Below are 19,386 nucleotides of genomic sequence, written 5' to 3'. Positions count from 1 at the left end.
TCCGTGAGAGCCCTTCGTAGCCATGAAACAGTGGGGTCATGACAAGCTAACCAGGGTAGGCCTAGGACCACGGGAAACACAGGAGAGTCAATGAGAAAGAGACTGATTCTCTCCATGTGACCCCCCTGCGTCACCATGCCCAAAGGAGCGGTGGCCTCCCTTATCAACTCTGACCCTAATGGTTGACTATCTAAGGTGTGAACTGGGAAGGCATAGCCACAAGAACAATGGGGATCCCTAAACTATGGGCAAATGATCTGTCAATAAAATTCCCAGCCGCGCCTGATGCGGAGAAAACTCAGGAAAAGTAACAAACAAAAACATGTGTGCAACAGAGGGCTCTGGGTGAGAATGGTGTCTTCTCACCTGTGGTGATGCCAGAGTGCCCTGCCTGCTGCCTCAACCCCCAGAGGAACCAACCCGGCACCGGCCAGCAGTGTGACCTCTGCGGCCACAGATGGTGCCCGAGACGGAACCTCCTCCGGTCTCCCTGAGCGGAGCACCTCCCAACTCCATGGGCATCGGAGCGGTGGTGCTGGGGGATGGAACCAACAGACCCCGATCTGGACGTCCGCGGGTAGCCAGCAGGTTATCCAGCCGAATGGACAGGTCCATCAACTGGTCGAAGGTAATGGTGGTGTCCCTGCAGGCCAACTCTCGACGGACATCCTCGTGTAAACTGCAGCAATAGTTGTTGATCAGGGCCCTGTCATTCCATCCTGCTCCAGAGGCCAGGGTCTGAAAGACCAAAGCAAACTCCTGTGCGCTCCTCGTCCCCTGCAGCAGGTGGAAAAGACATTCACCCGCCACTCTGCCCTCGGGCGGGTGGTGAAAGACCGCCCGGAAACAACGGGTGAACTCCTCAAAGTGGTCCAGCACCGCATCTCCTTCCACCCACATGGCGTTGGCCAACTCCAGGGCTTTCCCCGAGAGGCATGAGACGAGGGCGGACACCCTCTCACGGCCCGAAGGAGCCGGGTGGACGGTTGCCAGGTATAAATCCAACTGCAGCAGGAAACCCTGGCAGTGGGCAGCCGTCCCATCGTACTCCCCGGGGAGGGTAAGGCGAATCCCACTGGAACCGGGTGCAGGGGTGTGAGTAGTGGAGGCCCCTGTTGTGCTGGGGGAGGCGCTGGAGGAACTCCCTGTCTCTCCCCGTGGTCCATGGTTTGGACAATGTGGTCCAGGGCGGCGCCGAGATTGTGGATCATCACCTCTTGCTCCAGCACGTGCTCCTCGACCCCTATACCATGGGCACCTGCTCCTCCTGACTCCATATGGGTGGTGTGGAATTCTGTAAGGGGTGCGTAACTGGTGGCAGGGAAGTCAGATGCAGGAGAGCAGAACTAGGTAATAGCCGGAGCAGTTTAATTGTAAAACCAACGGCATAACGAAATAAACAAACATGGGTACAAATAAACAATAAACAATTCCACACAAAGACATGGGGGGAACAGAGGGTTTAATACACAACAATAAATGAGGGAAATTGAAACCAGGTGTGAAGGAAAACAAGACAAAACAAATGGAAAAAAAAAATGGATTGACGATGGCTAGAAGACCGGTGACGCCGACCACCGAACACCGCCCGAACAAGGAGAGGAAACGACTTCGGAGGAAGTCGTGACAATTAGTTTAATCACGTAATAATAATTGCAGAGAATTGATTTGATAAAATAAGTCTTCACTTTAATGATGCCAAAGACACGACAAAAATCATAACTATCTTTCCTTTGCGGTAACTCAAACTGTTGTGATTATCAGCTGATAAACTTTTATGAGGTGAGTTTGTCTGGGCAGTGTCTTAACATCATCCGAAAACCTATTCTGAGCTGGGAGTTTTTTCATTCTTAAAACAGGTTTTAACAGGATTCCTAGGACCTTTTCTGAGATTCTTTGTGGATATGGGTCCAGACCCTGTTATTTCTATTGTGACTCTAGCCAATGGGTGAAAAAACAGAAACCATGCCACTTGACCAACTGGTTTCTGCCTCACACCTGGATTTGTAACTGTACAAATCTTTAACATGTTATTACATCTTGTCCTTAAAAAAAGAAAGAACCAGGCATAGATTTCCCACAACTCGTCTTCCTCTGAGTATCTGGTTGGAGTGTCCATGCTCACCTGATCCATCAGGAATGGACCTGACGAAGGTGGGCAGCATCTTGACAGTTGCTGTGGGGTTCGTGTCCCGACCCAGCCCATTCCCCAGTTCCCTCCTGAATCGTTTCATGATGTCCATCAGCGTCTCGTCGGAGAAACGCATGGCATACAGGTACTTATCGATCTGAAAGACACCAACACATCATCATCATTGATCATTTACAACCAGTTTTTTCAAATTAATCCAGGGAGTAATTCATTCATAATTCATAACATTAAGATGATATGATCTACTTTCTCCTTAAGATGGAACACAATGGACTCTCAAAAGACACTAACAGTTGCAAAACATCTACTAGCTGTCCTTTGACATACTGGATCCAGTATCACGATGAAGGCCACACCTTTAAGCCTTAATCTTGGGAGAGTGAGCTGTTCTCTCTAAAGTCTTTCCACATCTGTTCATGGGAATGAACAGGCAGTTAACCCACTGCTCCTAGGCCATCATTGAAAATAAGACTTGTCTAGTTAAATAAAGGAAAAATAAAATAAATAAAAGAGTTGCTGAGGACAAGCAATTCATTTTTGTCCTCTCTAATGGACATTCATTTTTGGTCAATACATCCATACATAGCATTGTGTTTGGTCCCTTTGTACCTTTGAGAGGACATTCTGGGCTTTTCAATGATATCACGTGTGTCACCTTGATATTTTTTTTTATTTCTGATACTTCAAAATGGCTACTATCACAATTACCATCACAATTAGCACGTTATGATATTTGATATTCAAATTGTTTCTAATAGGTAAATATCTCAGAACAGTGTACTATTTATAAAGAGCTAAATAAGAGCCTGTTAATGGCCCAGTGCAGTCAAAACCATGATTTTCCTGTATTTTATATATATTTCCACACTATGAGGTTGAAATAATACTGTGAGAGCTGTTTGAAAAGACCTCCTGAAATTTCAGCCTGTTTTGGTGACATCACCATCACCAGGCAGTAAATGACTAATCGATCAGATATTAAAATATCTGAAGTCATATTATGAACCTTTTTGCTTTCTAAATCAAACATTTCCGAGGTACCCCGATTTCCTAGTTAATTAAGTTTACATGATTAGTTTAATCACGTAATAATAATTACACATAGGGAATTTATTTGATAAAATAACAGTCTTCACATTTAATGACAGTAAAGACACGACATATTGGTGCCCCGTGTGAATCATCTAAAATAGAATGAGGCATTTTCATTCAGCCTATATAAAATTGAAAAACAGAATGCATTTTACACTCAGATTATATTATACAGCAGGGGAGTTGTAGACAGGAAATATTGGTTGTGTGTGTGTTGCGATAGAAGTCCCGTTGTTTGCGTATCTGATGACGTCAGGGTGACTAATGAGTTGTAAAGTTAGTGATTACATTTCTAAGTGCTAGGACACGATCCAGCTACTTATAGAAATTTGAGAGATAGAGCGATTGGCCAAACGTAGTGCTATTTCTGCCTCCCGCATTTCAGAAGCGGGTAGGCTCTGTGATTATTCATTTCTTGAGCGGGGATACAGGGCTAGCCGATTGAAATTGAATAGATATTAGCTTAACTCACGATAATTATCTCTCTGTCTCTCGCATTTCTACGCGAGTAGACCAACGGTGCATTTCTTTGTTTACCGTGCGTTTCTGGTAAACATCACGAAATTCACGCAGAGAAATGGTTTGAACGTAATACGTTATAAGTCAAACCGTTTCATTGCTGAAAGGGATCCTATGTTATGCTTGAAATTGTACAAAGTAGGATTAGCTTGCACAAGATGCTAAGCTAACAAAGGGAAAGCAGCCATTTTGTTTTTCCTGTGTCACGTTGTAATTCCTCCGCCTTGCCCGACGGAAGTCTCTCCCTTTGTACTTCCATTTGATTTCAGCTTTCCGTGATCCGTGACCCCCTGGGGCTGAAGAATCGCCAGTACGTTTCTTTGAAAAATAATTATTTACGTTTAACAAGTAGTTTCTTATGATATCCAGCCTGTCTCAACTGATTGGATATCGATGTCTTATTCAATTTAACTAAAAGGTAAAATTGCCAGATTTACCTTTTTCCAATGGACACTTCAAATAATATCCAAATGGATAGGTTTCTACAAATGAGACTTTTTAAACTTTTCCACATTAAACTTGATACAGCAACGCTCTCAGGTTAATTAAAGTTTAATACCCAAATAGCCTATACAGGTTTGATTTATCATTAATATTGATTAAATCAGTAAAATATGCATTTGCAAAGCTCATTCAGGACTACCCAGTACTGAATGAAGTCTCGCTTCCAGTGGGAATCCCATGTGGCTTCGGCCTTAGGGACATGTGAACCTGGTGATGAATGTACCCTAACATTTCAAACGACTGTAATCCAGACCATCTCAATTGATTGGATATCATCGTCTCATTCAATTTAATAAGTTAAATTGTCGAAAATACCTTTTCAGGTTCTTCCAATTAAATTAGGCATTTTAAACTTTCCCATATTAACCTAGATGAACTAACTTCTCAGGATAATTCCATTTTAATTCCCAGTTGCCTATACAGGTATGATTAATCATTATCATTGATAAATCAAGTAAATTTGCTTTTGCAAATTCATTCACATGCAACTCTCACATTATGATACAGTACTGATGGTTCATTAACATCTATAAATAGATTCAAATTGTCTTTGCATCTTCCAAAATATTTCAAAACCCCAAATTCTCTCCTCTCAAATGTTCTAATAATGTGCAAGCTGGTTCCCACTCCCCCACTAAGTAGTGAAACCTCACCCATAAAAGGTTTGATCTCTGACCTAAGTAGTGATACCAACCCTAACTTTGTCATTAGCAGAAAAACAGTAGAAATCACGACAAATGCTCTCCAAAATCAGGCACAGGCCTTGTGAAGGTTATCTCCAGTCCCTGATGTCTTGCCATCCATAATTGGCTTCGGTCCAATACCGCAGTGTACAGCTGAAGCACGGGCAGGACACAGTAGACATAAAGGGACAGGTGGAGAGAACTGGAAAATTGATAAAAATACAGAAAAGGGAACAATTCTGCTAGCTATGGAACTACGTTTGAAAACTGAACAATTAAATGTAATTTCAAAAACTTATGACGACGATAAAGCACAAACTCTTCAAAAAAATTGTTTCCTACAGGAACAAAATCGTCTTCTACAGGAACAACTCCATTTAGCCAAAACTAAATACGACAATGTCCACACAAAACTAGATCAATCTGACGAGTTATCTACAAACAGGAGCGCTCAACTTGATAACATGCATGCAGTTTTGCTGAACATTACTCAAAGTAACACTGTTCTACTCCAAATGCTGCAGACCAAATATGATTAGTTAATGAACACAATGACTAAGTTGGAGGACAAATCAACAGAATTCATTGAAGTTGCTGAGCAAATTAATGATGAGAGAACTCAGGTGATGAAGATGGAAATATTGATTTCTAAGCAAGCGCAGGAAATCTCATCACTGAATCTCTCGCTCCTTACTCAAGACCTCTATCTGCAAAACATGACAGATAGGTTTGAGACCGAAAGGAGCCAGTGATACACTCACGTGCTTAAATTCAGTACTCTAAGCGCTCAAGTGGAATCCGCAATGCAGCAGAATACCACCCTTAATCTGGTGGAAATCCAGAACGATCAAGTGCTACAGCATGACTACCCAACCAAGCAACCGGAGCCCGGCACTCAAAGGAGTGAAGACGATAGAAGGTTTCAGACTTTGCCTCCCTCATGTGTCCCTCAGTCTTCTCTTGGCCATTCAGCATTGAGTAATATGGCGCCTCTTGGCCAATAAAACCAAAGCTTGGCTTCTTCTCTTGGCCTTTCGGCTCCAATTTCCCACAGGATGAAGCCAACCTTCTTCATCCACTTGGCGTGGAACACCTTGACAAACTTGTCAAGAATTTCCACACCTTTGACCCCGTTCCAGGTCAGCCAATCGATACTGAGAAATTCCTAGCTGACATAGGGGACACATTGGAGGGCTACCCGAACGCTACAGGTTCTGACCGAGTTTACCTGTTGAAGCAAACGTCGACGAGGTTCATTTGTGTAACAGCAACACATGCTTAACGACTATACTAAACTTTCCACAGCTTTGAAATGAGAATTCAGTGTGTTTGCGACTCGCAAACATAATAGCTCACAGGAAAACACTGTCAAACAAACTCGGAATGAACACCCACAAGCGTACTATCATAGGCTTTGTTCAGCTTACTTTGGACTACTCACTGAAACAGGAATGGAAGAGCTGTTACCATTCAAAGAAATGTTTCTGTCAAACATGTATCCCACCTTCATTACCTACTTGGGCCCTACAGCCAATGTTGGCTTGCCTATCTTACAACTCAGAGAACTTGCAAGCACAGCTTTTGAGGCATCAAAAGCTCGCAACGCTAAGAGCCCTGACCACACGGTTTCAGACCAGGAGCACTCACTCCAGTTAGAGGGTGCATTATCTGGTATTGGAGCACTGATAGATGATGCACAACAACGGTTTCTGCTACAAAACCACAAATCCAATAACCTCTGCGGTCTAAATAACTGTAAATTAAATCGCCATTGAAACGACTACCGATACAATTGACCTGTTCGCTTCATTCCTGCACCCTACCCACAAAACGTGTCAGAGCACAAGGGTAACAATCAAAACGTAGACCAATGTTCTCTGGAAGTTCCACTATGTGAAGAACTAAAGCGAGAAGAATTTGAGAAAATGGTCAAAGATAAGTCAGAAGTGCTAGACGGAGAATTGGACACAAGGTCCACAGGAATTAACTGATTGACCATTAAGGATGTTAAAAATTTAATTTCTCCTGCTCTCACTCAGGCTCAATCCATGGCCACCCTGATCAAGAAACAAGCCCAGAGGCTTTGTCTATACAATATGATGCAAAGGTTGCGAAGAAAAAGGTCAAAAGCTTCGTTAAAGCCACTCCACTTTGTGGGAAATATGTCCACTAAACGTGAATCTAAACGGCCATACCTGGAAACAGTCCTGGAGGACTGCTTACCTTGTCATGCACTAATTGATTCGGACGTGACGATATCGCTCATCTCTCAACCATTGTTCAATGATTTCAAAAGGGTTTTAAAGCCATCTAAACGTGGTTAATCTTAGAACTACCCATCCCGGATCCGGGAGAATTGTCATCAACGACACTAATTAGCATAGCGCAACGGTCAAAAAATATTACTAGAAAATATTAATATTCATGAAATCACATGTGAAATATAGCGAAACACATCTTAGCCTTTTGTTAATCACCCTGTCATCTCAGATTTTGAAATTATGCTTTACAGCCAAAGCAAGACAAGCGTTTGTGTAAATCTATTGATAGCCTAGCATAGCATTATGTCCAGCTAACAGCAGGAAGCTTGGTCACGAAAATCAGAAAATAAATCAAATTAATTGTTTACCTTTGATGATCTTCGGATGTTTTCACTCACGAGACTCCCAGTTAGAAAGCAAGTGTTCCTTTTGTTCCATAAAGATTATTTTTATGTCACGTTATGTTGAGAAATCCACCGGAATAGCGCTCATGACAACGCCGAAACATTTTCCGAATTATATCCATAATATTGACAGAGACATGGCAAACATTTTTTATAATCAATCCTCAAGGTGTTTTCAAATATCTATTCGATAATATATCAACCGGGACAATTGGCTTTTCAGTAGGAGCGAGAGGAAAAATGACTACCTCTGTCTTTTACGCAAGAATCACTCTGAGAGCCCTCAGCTGGCCACTTACGCAATGTAGTCATTTACGCTCATTCTTCAACATAAAGGTGTGAAACTACGTCTAAAGGCTGTAGACACCTTAGGGAATACGTAGAAAAAGGAATCTGGTGGATATCCCTTTCAATGGACAATAGGGATGCATAGGAACACAACGGTTTCAAAATAAGAGGCACTTCCTGATTGGATTTTCCTCAGGGTTTCGCCTGCAATATCTGTTCTGTTATACTCACAGACAATATTTTGACAGTTTTGGAAACTTTAGAGTGTTTTCCATCCTAAGCTGTCAATTATATGCATATTCTAGCATCTGGTCCTGTGAAATAGGCTGTTTACTTTGGGAACGTTATTTTTACAAAAATAAAAATAGTGCCCCCTTACAATCAGGAAGGGACTCTTATTTAGAAAGCTCTGCGTTCCTATGCTTCCCTATTGAGCAGTGAATGGGATATCAACCAGATTCCTTTTTCTATGGCTTCCCTGATGTATCTAGTGTCACAATACATAGTTTCAGGCTTTTATTTTGAAAAATGAGCCTGTACGACAACATTGTGTCAGTGGTCAGCTGGAGGCTCTCAGAGTGATTTGTGTGTAATAGACAAATGCGACCATTGTTTCTCTCTTTCCTACTAAGAAGCCACCTGTCCCGGTTGATATATTATTGAATAGATATTTGAAAAACACTTTGAGGATTGATTTAAAAAATAGTTTGCCATGTTTCTGTCAATATTATGGATCTAATTTGGAATATTTTTCGGCGTTGTCATGACCGCAGTTTCGGTGGATTTCTCAACCAAACGTGAAGTACAAACGGAGGTATTTCAGCTATAAAAATTATATTTATGGGACAAAATGAACATTTGCTTATTAACTGGGTGTCTCGTGAGTGAAAACATCCAAAGCTCATCAAAGGTAAACGATTTAATTTGATTGCTTTTTTAATTTTCGTGACCAAGCTGCCTGCTGATAGCTAGGCACAATGCTATGCTAGGCTATCGATAAACTTACACAAATGCTTGTCTTGCTTTGGCTGTAAAGCATAATTTCAAAATCTGAGATGACAGGGTGATTAACAAAAGGCTAAGCTGTGTTTTAATATATTTCACTTGTGATTTCATGAATATGAATATTTTCTAGTAATATTTTTTGTCCGTTGCATTATGCTAATTAGTGTCAGTTGATGACAATTCTCCCGGATCCGGGAGAGGGTGTTCCTTAAACAATATTTCTACTGTGGGAGTGGTCCGTGGATACTTAAGGCACAGTCAAGTTGAGTGTGTTTCATTTGATGATGAAGGACAGGAAACACACATAACTGTACCTCTGAATGCGTACATTTCTCAATTATGGGGTTTGCATCTAATTATTGTATAAAATTAACGAGTTAAGATTAAATTATTTGTGAAATGATGTAATGGGATGTTAACCTTTAAAATGAGAGAATTGTCTTCAATGTAAAGTTGAACTAGTCAGTGGCCACGCCCCAGTCAGGTCAGCCATTACATCAGGTGTCATAGAACTGCCCTTTTCTCTGAAATGTACAAAACCGCCCTTGACGAAATGTACATTTCAAGCCAAAGAGACCCACGGTAAGCCGGACATCTCGATTGGTTAAGACCACACAAACCAGAAGACTAGAAAACCATCCCACATGGAGCATTGGCTAGACGACACAATTTACTAGTCTGCAGCTAGAACCTTTCTGAATGGTACTCTGAAGTATCCATTCTACAACCACAAAAGACTTTGTGACTTCAATGAAAGTTAATCAGAGACTGATGAATCCTACTGTCACGTTCGTTGAAAGGAGTAGACCAAGAATAGAGTGAATAGAGTTCCACATATTTTAATAAACTGAAACTCACCAAAACAAAACAATAAAGCACAAAATGAAACGTGAAGCTAATGGTGTGCACTCAGGCAACTACATGTAGACAAGATGTAGACAAGTGTTTTAGTACTATATCTCTTGACACAATGATGAAAATAATCATGGCCTCTAAACCTTCAAGCTGCATACTGGACCCTATTCCAACTAAACTACTGAAAGAGCTGCTTCCTGTGCTTGGCCCTCCTATGTTGAACATAATAAACGGCTCTCTATCCACTGGATGTGTACCAAACTCACTAAAAGTGGCGGTAATAAAGCCTCTCTTGAAAAAGCCAAACCTTGACCCAGAAAATATAAAAAACTATCGGCCTATATCGAATCTTCCATTCCTCTCAAAAATTTTAGAGAAGGCTGTTGTGCAGCAACTCACTGCCTTCCTGAAGACAAACAATGTATACGAAATGCTTCAGTCTGGTTTTAGACCCCACGGCACTTGTGAAGGTGGTAAATTACATTTTAATGGCACCGGACCGAGGCTCTGCATCTGTCGTCTGCATCTGCATCGTGCTCCTAGACCTTAGTGCTGCTTTTGATACCATCGATCACCACATTCTTTTGGAGAGATTGGAAACCCAAATTGGTCTACACGGACATGTTCTGGCCTGGTTTAGATCTTATCTGTCGGAAAGATATCAGTTTGTCTCTGTGAATGGTTTGTCCTCTGACAAATCAACTGTAAATTTCAGTGTTCCTCAAGGTTCCGTTTTAGGACCACTATTGTTTTCACTATACATTTTACCTCTTGGGGATGTTATTCGAATACATAATGTTAATTTTCACTGCTATGCGGATGACACACAGCTGTACATTTCAATGAAACATGGTGAAGCCCCAAAATTGCCCTCGCTAGAAGCATGTGTTTCAGACATAAGGAAGTGGATGGCTGCAAACTTTCTACTATTAAACTCGGACAAAACAGAGATGCTTGTTCTAGGTCCCAAGAAACAAAGAGATCTTCTGTTGAATCTGACAATTAATCTTAATGGTTGTACAGTCGTCTCAAATAAAACTGTGAAGGACCTCGGCGTTACTCTGGACCCTGATCTCTCTTTTGAAGAACTTATCAAGACCATTTCGAGGACAGTTTTTTTCCATCTACGTAATATTACAAAAATCAGAAACTTTCTGTCCAAAAATTATGCAGAAAAATTAATCCATGCTTTTGTCACTTCTAGGTTAGACTACTGCAATGCTCTACTTTCCGGCTACCCGGATAAAGCGCTAAATAAACTTCAGTTAGTGCTAAATACGGCTGCTAGAATCCTGACTAGAACCAAAAAAAAATATCATATTACTCCAGTGCTAACCTCTCTACACTGGCTTCCTGTCAAAGCAAGGGCTGATTTCAAGGTTTTACTGCTAACCTACAAAGCATTACATGGGCTTGCTCCTACCTATCTCTCTGATTTGGTCCTGCCGTACATACCTACACGTACGCTACGGTCACAAGACGCAGGCCTCCTAATTGTCCCTAGAATTTCTAAGCAAACAGCTGGAGGCAGGGCTTTCTCCTATAGAGCTCCATTTTTATGGAACGGTCTGCCTACCCATGTCAGAGACGCAAACTCGGTCTCAACCTTTAAGTCTTTACTGAAGACTCATCTCTTCAGTGGGTCATATGATTGAGTGTAGTCTGGTCCAGGAGTGGGAAGGTGAACGGAAAGGCTCTGGAGCAATGAACCACCCTTGCTGTCTCTGCCTGGCCGGTTCCCCTCTTTCCACTGGGATTCTCTGCCTCTAACCCTATTACAGGGGCTGAGTCACTGGCTTACTGGGGCTCTCTCATGCCGTCCCTGCAAGGGGTGCGTCACCTGAGTGGGTTGATTCACTGTTGTGATCATCCTGTCTGGGTTGGCGCCCCCCCCCCCCGGGTTGTGCCGTGGCGGAGATCTTTGTGGGCTATACTCAGCCTTGTCTCAGGATGGTAAACTGGTGGTTGAAGATATCCCTCTAGTGGTGTGGGGGCTGTGCTTTGGCAAAGTGGGTGGGGTTATATCCTTCCTGTTTGGCCCTGTCTGGGGGTGTCCTCGGATGGGGCCACAGTGTCTCCTGTCCCCTCCTGTCTCAGCCTTCAGTATTTATGCTGCAGTAGTTTGTGTCGGGGGGCTAGGGTCAGTTTGTTATATCTGGAGTACTTCTCCTGTCCTATTCGGTGTCCTGTGTGAATCTAAGTGTGCATTCTCTAATTCTCTCCTTCTTTCTTTCTCTCTCTCAGAGGACCTGAGCCCTAGGACCATGCCCCAGGACTACCTGACATGATGACTCCTTGCTGTCCCCAGTCCACCTGGCCATGCTGCTGCTCCAGTTTCAACTGACCTGAGCCCTAGGACCATGCCCCAGGACTACCTGACATGATGACTCCTTGCTGTCCCCAGTCCACCTGGCCATGCTGTTGCTCCAGTTTCAACGGTTCTGCCTTACTAATATTCGACCATGCTGGTCATTTATGAACATTTGAACATCTTGGCCATGTTCTGTTATAATCTCCACCCGGCACAGTCTGAAGAGGACTGGCCACCCCACATATGCTCTCTCTAATTCTCTCTTTCTTTCTCTCTCTCGGAGGACCTGAGCCCTAGGACCGTGCCCCAGGACTACCTGACATGATGACTCCTTGCTGTCCCCGGTCCACCTGACTGTGCTGCTGCTCCAGTTTCAACTGTTCTGCCTTGTTATTATTCGACCATGCTGGTCATTTATGAACATTTGAACATCTTGGCCATGTTCTGTTATAATCTCCACCCGGCACAGCCAGAAGAGGACTGGCCACCCCACATAGCCTGGTTCCTCTCTAGGTTTCTTCCTAGGTTTTGGCCTTTCTAGGGAGTTTTTCCTAGCCACCGTGCTTCTACACCTGCATTGCTTGCTGTTTGGGGTTTTAGGCTGGGATTCTGTACAGCACTTTGATATATCAGCTGATGTACGAAGGGCTATATAAATACATTTGATTTGATTTGATTTTTGATTTGATCCCACAAATACCAATGGGGAAACGGCTACCTAAATATGATCCCCCAATCAGAGACAACGATAAACAGCTGCCTCTGATTGGGAACCATATCAGGCATACATATAGACATACATTTCATCTAGATGACCCACCCAAGTCACTATCACGCCCCAACCAACACAGAGAATAAACAGCTTCCTATGGACAGGGCGTGACACCTACAGGACATTCAAGGATTCCAACAATGACATAAGGGCGTAAATATATATACATTGCAACTATTCTCAAATGAGCGGCCGTTCATGTGCAAAGGACTACCATTTCAATTAATATAATTATAGACTGTGTGTAATGAATCGATATTGTCTTTTCCGTTCTTTCTCAGTCCCACTCCTTTCCTTTTGTCTACCAAGCTGTCATATCGGCTTAGTCCACTAGGACTTTTCTGTCATTGTTAGAAACCAATATCTACTGTTTTCTCTGTTATATATTTCTGTGATTATTTAGTTAGATAATAAATAAATAAACCAATTTGTATATCACTGATTCCTAATTTATGCTGGAGTTTGTGCAGATAACCAAGAATTTTAACGACATTTGGAATGAGACTAACAGGGTAATAATAATACATTGGTGAGAATGACTAATCGATCAGATATTACAATATCTGAAGAGTTATATTCTGAAAATTTTAGCTCTGTAAATCACATTTTCCGTGGTGCCCCAACTTCCTAGTTAATTAGGTTGACATTATTAGTTTAATCACGTAATAATAATGACATTGAGAATTGATTTGATAAAACAAGTCCTCACATCTAATAACAGTAAAGACACAAACATGTATATATATAAGCTCAGTGCATTCTGAAAGTTTTCAGACCCCTTGACTTTTTCCACATTTTCACACGTTACAGCCTTATTCTAAAACATAGTTTCCCCCTCATCAATCTACACACAATACCCCATAATGACAATGCAAAGAGGTTTTTAGATGTTTGCTAAATTATACAAATAAAATATTCAGACCCTTTACTCAGTGGTAAGCATTTCACTATAAGGTTGTATTTGTCACATGTGACTAATACAATTTAATTTGATTTTGATTTCATTAAATTTATCACAAGGATATAGGATTGCCAGCTACAGTATGTTCTTGCTAACTGTTATTTAGGCACATTTGCCACTAACACACCCTAGCTAGTAGTCCTGCAACAGCCAGGAAAGGAAGTATCGAGCATTTTCAACATGTGCATTCTCAAAGTTTGCATTCCTTTCTCTCTCAACAATGATAGAGCGAAATTATTACAGCAAGGGCCTCCAGGAAGCAGGTTGGAACAATATCATTTGAAGACTGAAACCTAACTCAGGAGGCGGGTATTGGTAGATGCTCCTGAACTGCCCCCTCACAAGGTTAGAGCTAAACACACCCTACACATTCAGTCGCAACAGACATGGAAAAACCCAGGGCCCACTACTCAGGGCAGGCTACATCCTGGTTTCAAGGGCATTGCAGTGTTACAAACAAGATGCCTGACCGGCACTGTAGATGCTGCTGCATGCTATCACAAGACATGGAAATGTAAGCCTGAGAGTGAATCTACCAGCTTCAAGACAGTCAATAAGCACAGGGCTTCAGATTGTGTCACTTGTTGTCACATGGCCCTGAGCTCTGTGCCTCAAAGCTGTCCTATTTTTGGAAGGTAGTTAACAACAGCTCTGCTCACTGTAGCCACATTCCTACAGGGCACTCACCTTTTTGACTTTGTCATCCTTCAACTCTGTGAAGTAGTAGGCCAGAAGCTGTGCTGCGATCATCCTGTCCACCGATGTGGTGAAAGAATAAATGGAGAGCTAAAAAAAGGGAAATCCCTGTAGTCCCCTCTCCCTGGTGAGGAGGTTTAAAAAAGATCCCAGTTTCAGTCCAAACAAAGCTAGAGAAATGGGTCATGTATGGGGCTCGCAACACTCTCCCCCAGGTTCCCAGGAAGTCAGACTACATGGAGTAATTTTTAGCTTGAATGCAGATACAGGCAGCAGGAGAGCTGGGATGGGGACTGGTTTAAGCCCTGCCTACTGCCTGTCCTCTGATTGGTTAAGCTGCTGAAGCCAGGGCCTCCTGCGCAGAACCCAGTTGACAGGATGACTGGCTGCCTGTTACACACACTCTCCTTCACTGGGGTGGTGGAGGAAATGAGGAAGTAGAGGAGGCAGAGAAGGAAGGGATAGAGAACTGGTCTTGATCCTTTTTTTACTGGGCAAAATAGGAAACAAACAAGCATGTTCATCACATTGCTGTGGTGATGGATCATCTGGGTTAAACTGTAGGCAGAGAGAGGGGTTACACATTCATCACGCTGCATTTTGCTACACTCACAATAACATCTGCTAAATATGTGTATGTGACCAATCAAATGTTATTTTATTTTATTTGTGATGGCTCATAGGGGTTAAAGAGTAGGCAGAGAGAGGGGTGACACGTTCATTGCATTGCTGTGGTAATGGCTCATAGGGGTTAAAGAGTAGGCAGAGAGAGGGGTTAGATTACAATGAATAATTATTGTCCTTGCTTTTTGGTTGGGCCTGGGTCACTCAAGTGTCCTTTCACCTCTAAAGGGCTTTTTCTAAGGGGGTCACTGCAGCTTGTCAGGGAGCTCATTTTACTGACTAATACTTATGTTGAATTCCTTTAATGTCGACTATGTTGCTGCGGTCTGTTAACTCACTACTGCCTACAATGGTCAGTTTTACAAGCTGCTTGAAGGAAATTTATCACAGCGTTGTAAAGGTTTAGTGCTGTTAGTGACAACAAAGATGAGGGGATTTGGACAGGCATTCTGTGAGAATCAATGGGGAGCATTAGGAGAACAGGTATTACCCCCAGGGATACAATCCAGAGGATATTTTTGTTTGTCTTCATTCTTGACTATTTGAAACATACTATGACTTTGCCCTCAATTGGAATTTGCCTTGGTGGCAATTTGCCAGTCGAGTGGACTGCATTATTTGTAGATTTGTCTCATTATTTTTCAATTATTTGGTGCCACAAACATTTAATCCTCAATCTACCCATTGTCACTAGAATAGTGCTTAGAGGTCCAGTTGTGTTGCAAAGTCACAGAAACGGACTATATGACCACTACAAATTGATAACATGTTTCTTTACAGTAATGTACTTTTAAACCAAAGTTTAGTTGGAATTTAGCTGCCTGTAAGTTACTGCCAAATTCACCACTACCCCTTTACAGTGTATGATATTCCATCAATACTAATAAAACAGGTTAATAATTCATAGTATACAATAGAGTCTGAGAGGGAGTGATTCTTATACATTGGATATGCATGCACAGACACAACCAATAAACACAGACTTTACAAACATAAAGCAATTTCCTGTCAGTGACAGATTCGGTTACAATCACCATGGGGACAACATAGAGTATAGGATGTTTACATGGTAGATAACAGAGGAAATGTTCCTCCAAAGAGCTGGGATAAGTAGGAATTCACACTGAGCAATATAATGTGATTTTGATCATGTGCACTGCATGAAACACATTTTATGAGTTGATCATTCAAATATTAGCTTTATTTTATTGCCAGATATAAATTGAACAGTTTTGGCATTGGTGGGGAGAAGATTACAATAATATGTGTTTGGGTGTATGCCCTGTTCTGTATGCCCTATGCTGTGGAATATTTTTGATTATAAACTGGGTGGTTCGAGCCCTGAATGCTGATTGGCTGAAAGCCATGGTATATCAGACCGTACACCATGGGTATGACAAAACATTTATTTTACGGTTCTGATTACATTCGTAACCAGTTTATAATAGCAAAAAAGCACCTCAGGGGTTTGTGATATATGGCTAAGGGCTGTGTCCAGGCAAAAGAACAGCCCTTAGCCGCGGTATATATTAACCATATATTACAAAACATCTTCAGCCCTGGGCATAAGTGACATAAGCGGTTACTTAGGACCCCTGGCCACTAGATGGCCTATGACCCCTAAGAAAACGCATAGCGGTTGTTTTGGCAGTGTCTTAGGTGGAACTGCGTTAGAGCTGTAAAATCCACAACTGCTCCTGGCATAAAACCTAAAGCGGACATTCCCATCGGCTGCATGGAGTAGCATTAAGAGAAATCCCATGCAGCCCTGTTACAAGTTTGAACACTGGAATGTGAGATATAATCTACACCTCGATTAGTCTGATAGAAATCCTCCTTATTTAGTTTAATGATTTTCAATTTGAACGTCATTATTTCTATATAGCCTACACTTTCTTGTTCTGAACTTCTAACGTGAGTGGGACAGGTGTGGCTTCGTGACAATGATCAAGAGCAGCTGCTAACCAATTTTGTCAGCACCAACGCAGTTACACCTGCGAAACCACCAAAACATCAATGCGGGTGTTGGCTATCGCTGGTCAACGTTTGATTTGATTGAATCTAGGCCTTAAAATAGTAGAACACACAAGGCGCAATTTCTAAATTTGGTTTTTCATCAGCGATTTTCCTTTTGTTATGTCAGTCAGTCTAAACTTGTAGTAATCATGGCTAATTTACCAACTGGGCATGAAGGTGACATACCAGGTGTTTTTGTTACCCTCATTCAGATATCATAATGGCATAAATCATGGCAAAATGTGTAGAATTTAAAGGAAGTTAGCTTGAACTCTTGTGTGGTGTTCGTTTCTGTGGGATCCATTTTCAATGATTACTAAAAGAAAAATGATAAATGATGAAAATGATGTCTCTGGAAAACTTCCACGTTATTTCCAGGATTACCCACTTCGACAACCGAGACACCAGACCAGTTCGGCGGCAGAGAGACAAGCTGGCTGCAATCAGGTCAGTGTGGGACAAGTCCCCTGTTTTACAACCCCGGGCCCAATGTTACTGTTGATGAGCAGTTTATGTAATTTAGGGGCCGCTGCCCCTTCAGGCAGAACATACCATCTAAACCCACAAAATATGAAATCAGATCTGGGCTGCCTGTGATGCTGCATCATCATAAACTCAGCAAAAAATAAATGATCTCTCACTGTCAACTGCATTTATTACTGCATTTATTTTCATTTATTTTCAGCAAACTTAACATGTGTAAATATTTGTATGAACATAACAAGATTCAATAACTGAGACATAAACTCAACAAGTTCCACAGACATGTGACTAACAGAAATGGAATCATGTGTTCCTGAACAAAGAGGGGGTCAAAATAAAAACTAACAGTCAGTGTGGCCACCATCTGCATTAAGTACTGCAGTGCATCTCCCACTCATGGACTGCACCAGATTTGCCAGTTCTTGCTGTGAGATGTTACTCCACTCTTCCACCAAGGCACCTGCAAGTTCCCAGACATTTCTGGGGGGAATGGCCCTAGCCCTCTTCTTGCAGGAAATTACGCACAGAACGAACAGTACGGCTGGTGACATTGTCATGCTGGAGGGTCATGTCAGGATGAGCCTGCAAGAAGGGTACCACATGAGGGAGGAGGATGTAATGCACAGCGGTGAGATTGCCCACCCTGTAACGCACAGCGGTGAGATTGCCTGCAGTGACAACAAGCTCAGTCTGATGATGCTGTGACACACCGCCCCAGACCATGACGGACTCTCCACCTCCAAATCAATCCCGCTCCAGAGTACAGGCCACGGTGTAACGCTAATTTCTTCGAAGATAAACGCGAATCCGATCATCACCCCTGGTGAGACAAAACCGCAACTTGTCAGTGAAGAGCACTTTTTGCCAGCCCTGTCTGGTCCAGCGATGGTGGGTTTGTGCCCATAGGCAACGTTGTTGCCGGTGATGTCTGGTGAGGACCTGCCTTACAACAGGCCTACATTTTTTTGCTGAGTTTATGTGAGTGAGATGTTTGTAACATTCCCTAACTAAGTGTATTCATCATTCTAGATTTCTGCCGGTAGCAACAAGAACAAGCGCAGCAATGTGTGTGGACCCAAGAAGAACAGGAAGACACAGTGCACATGCATCAAGTGCAAGAAATACATTTGCAACACACACACACAGTTAAACTCTGTCCCTCATTTTGTAAACAAAAATCACATTTAATTTTTAAAAACGAATAGCGTTTTTATTGATAAATATGATCTCGCAGAGGTAAAAGGCAAACATTAACCATGTATGCTGTCTTTATTGCTTGTAACTGATATAAATCAACATCTAAGTATGAAGTATTTTTACGTAAATTGTTATGGCTGTATTGTTTTAAAAACCCAATAATGTTGTGGATCCATCAGACCCGTGGACTTTGACACAACACAAGGGTTAAAACTGCAAAGATTTCTTTCCACCGTATGGCAAAATGGAGCCCAAAGCAATCTTCAAGCAATGTTGTGAATAAGCCTGTACATTAGTTTCATACAAATTATCCAGCTGGCAATATTTCCATCTATTACACAGCTAATGCCTTGTGTGCCTGTCCAAGAATCCAATTAATAAGCACCCGCTAATGTATTAGTCAATGACTTCAGTTGAATTTGCTTTATTCAACTAACCATAATGTATTTTCATTATAAGCATCTCCCTCCCCTTAAAGAGATAGTGATAAGTACAGTAGGATGTAGTAAAATATCTTTATCATCTCTGTCATTACATAAACACACACACAATAGGTCATACAT

General features: G+C 42.0%; 1 protein-coding gene across 2 annotated transcripts in view; it reads right to left on the bottom strand.

Moving 5' to 3' along the window:
* hk1 (hexokinase 1) overlaps window positions 1–14,786 on the bottom strand; it is a 41,397-nt gene extending 26,611 nt beyond the window's left edge. For both annotated transcript variants that reach the window (XM_046354288.1, XM_046354289.1), the window contains exons 1-2: window positions 14,495–14,786; window positions 2,126–2,288 (exon numbers count right to left, since the gene is read on the bottom strand). In XM_046354288.1, coding sequence (XP_046210244.1) covers window positions 2,126–2,288; window positions 14,495–14,557 — 226 coding nt within the window. In that variant the 5' untranslated portion in view covers window positions 14,558–14,786. The remainder of the gene's footprint in view (window positions 1–2,125; window positions 2,289–14,494) is intronic.
* Between the last annotated feature and the right edge of the window lie 4,600 nt (window positions 14,787–19,386).

Source organism: Oncorhynchus gorbuscha, linkage group LG06 (genome assembly GCF_021184085.1).
Source record: "Oncorhynchus gorbuscha isolate QuinsamMale2020 ecotype Even-year linkage group LG06, OgorEven_v1.0, whole genome shotgun sequence".
Lineage (NCBI taxonomy): Eukaryota > Metazoa > Chordata > Actinopteri > Salmoniformes > Salmonidae > Oncorhynchus > Oncorhynchus gorbuscha.
Note: the sequence above shows the minus strand (reverse complement) of the source record. Positions and strands in the feature narration are given on the sequence as shown.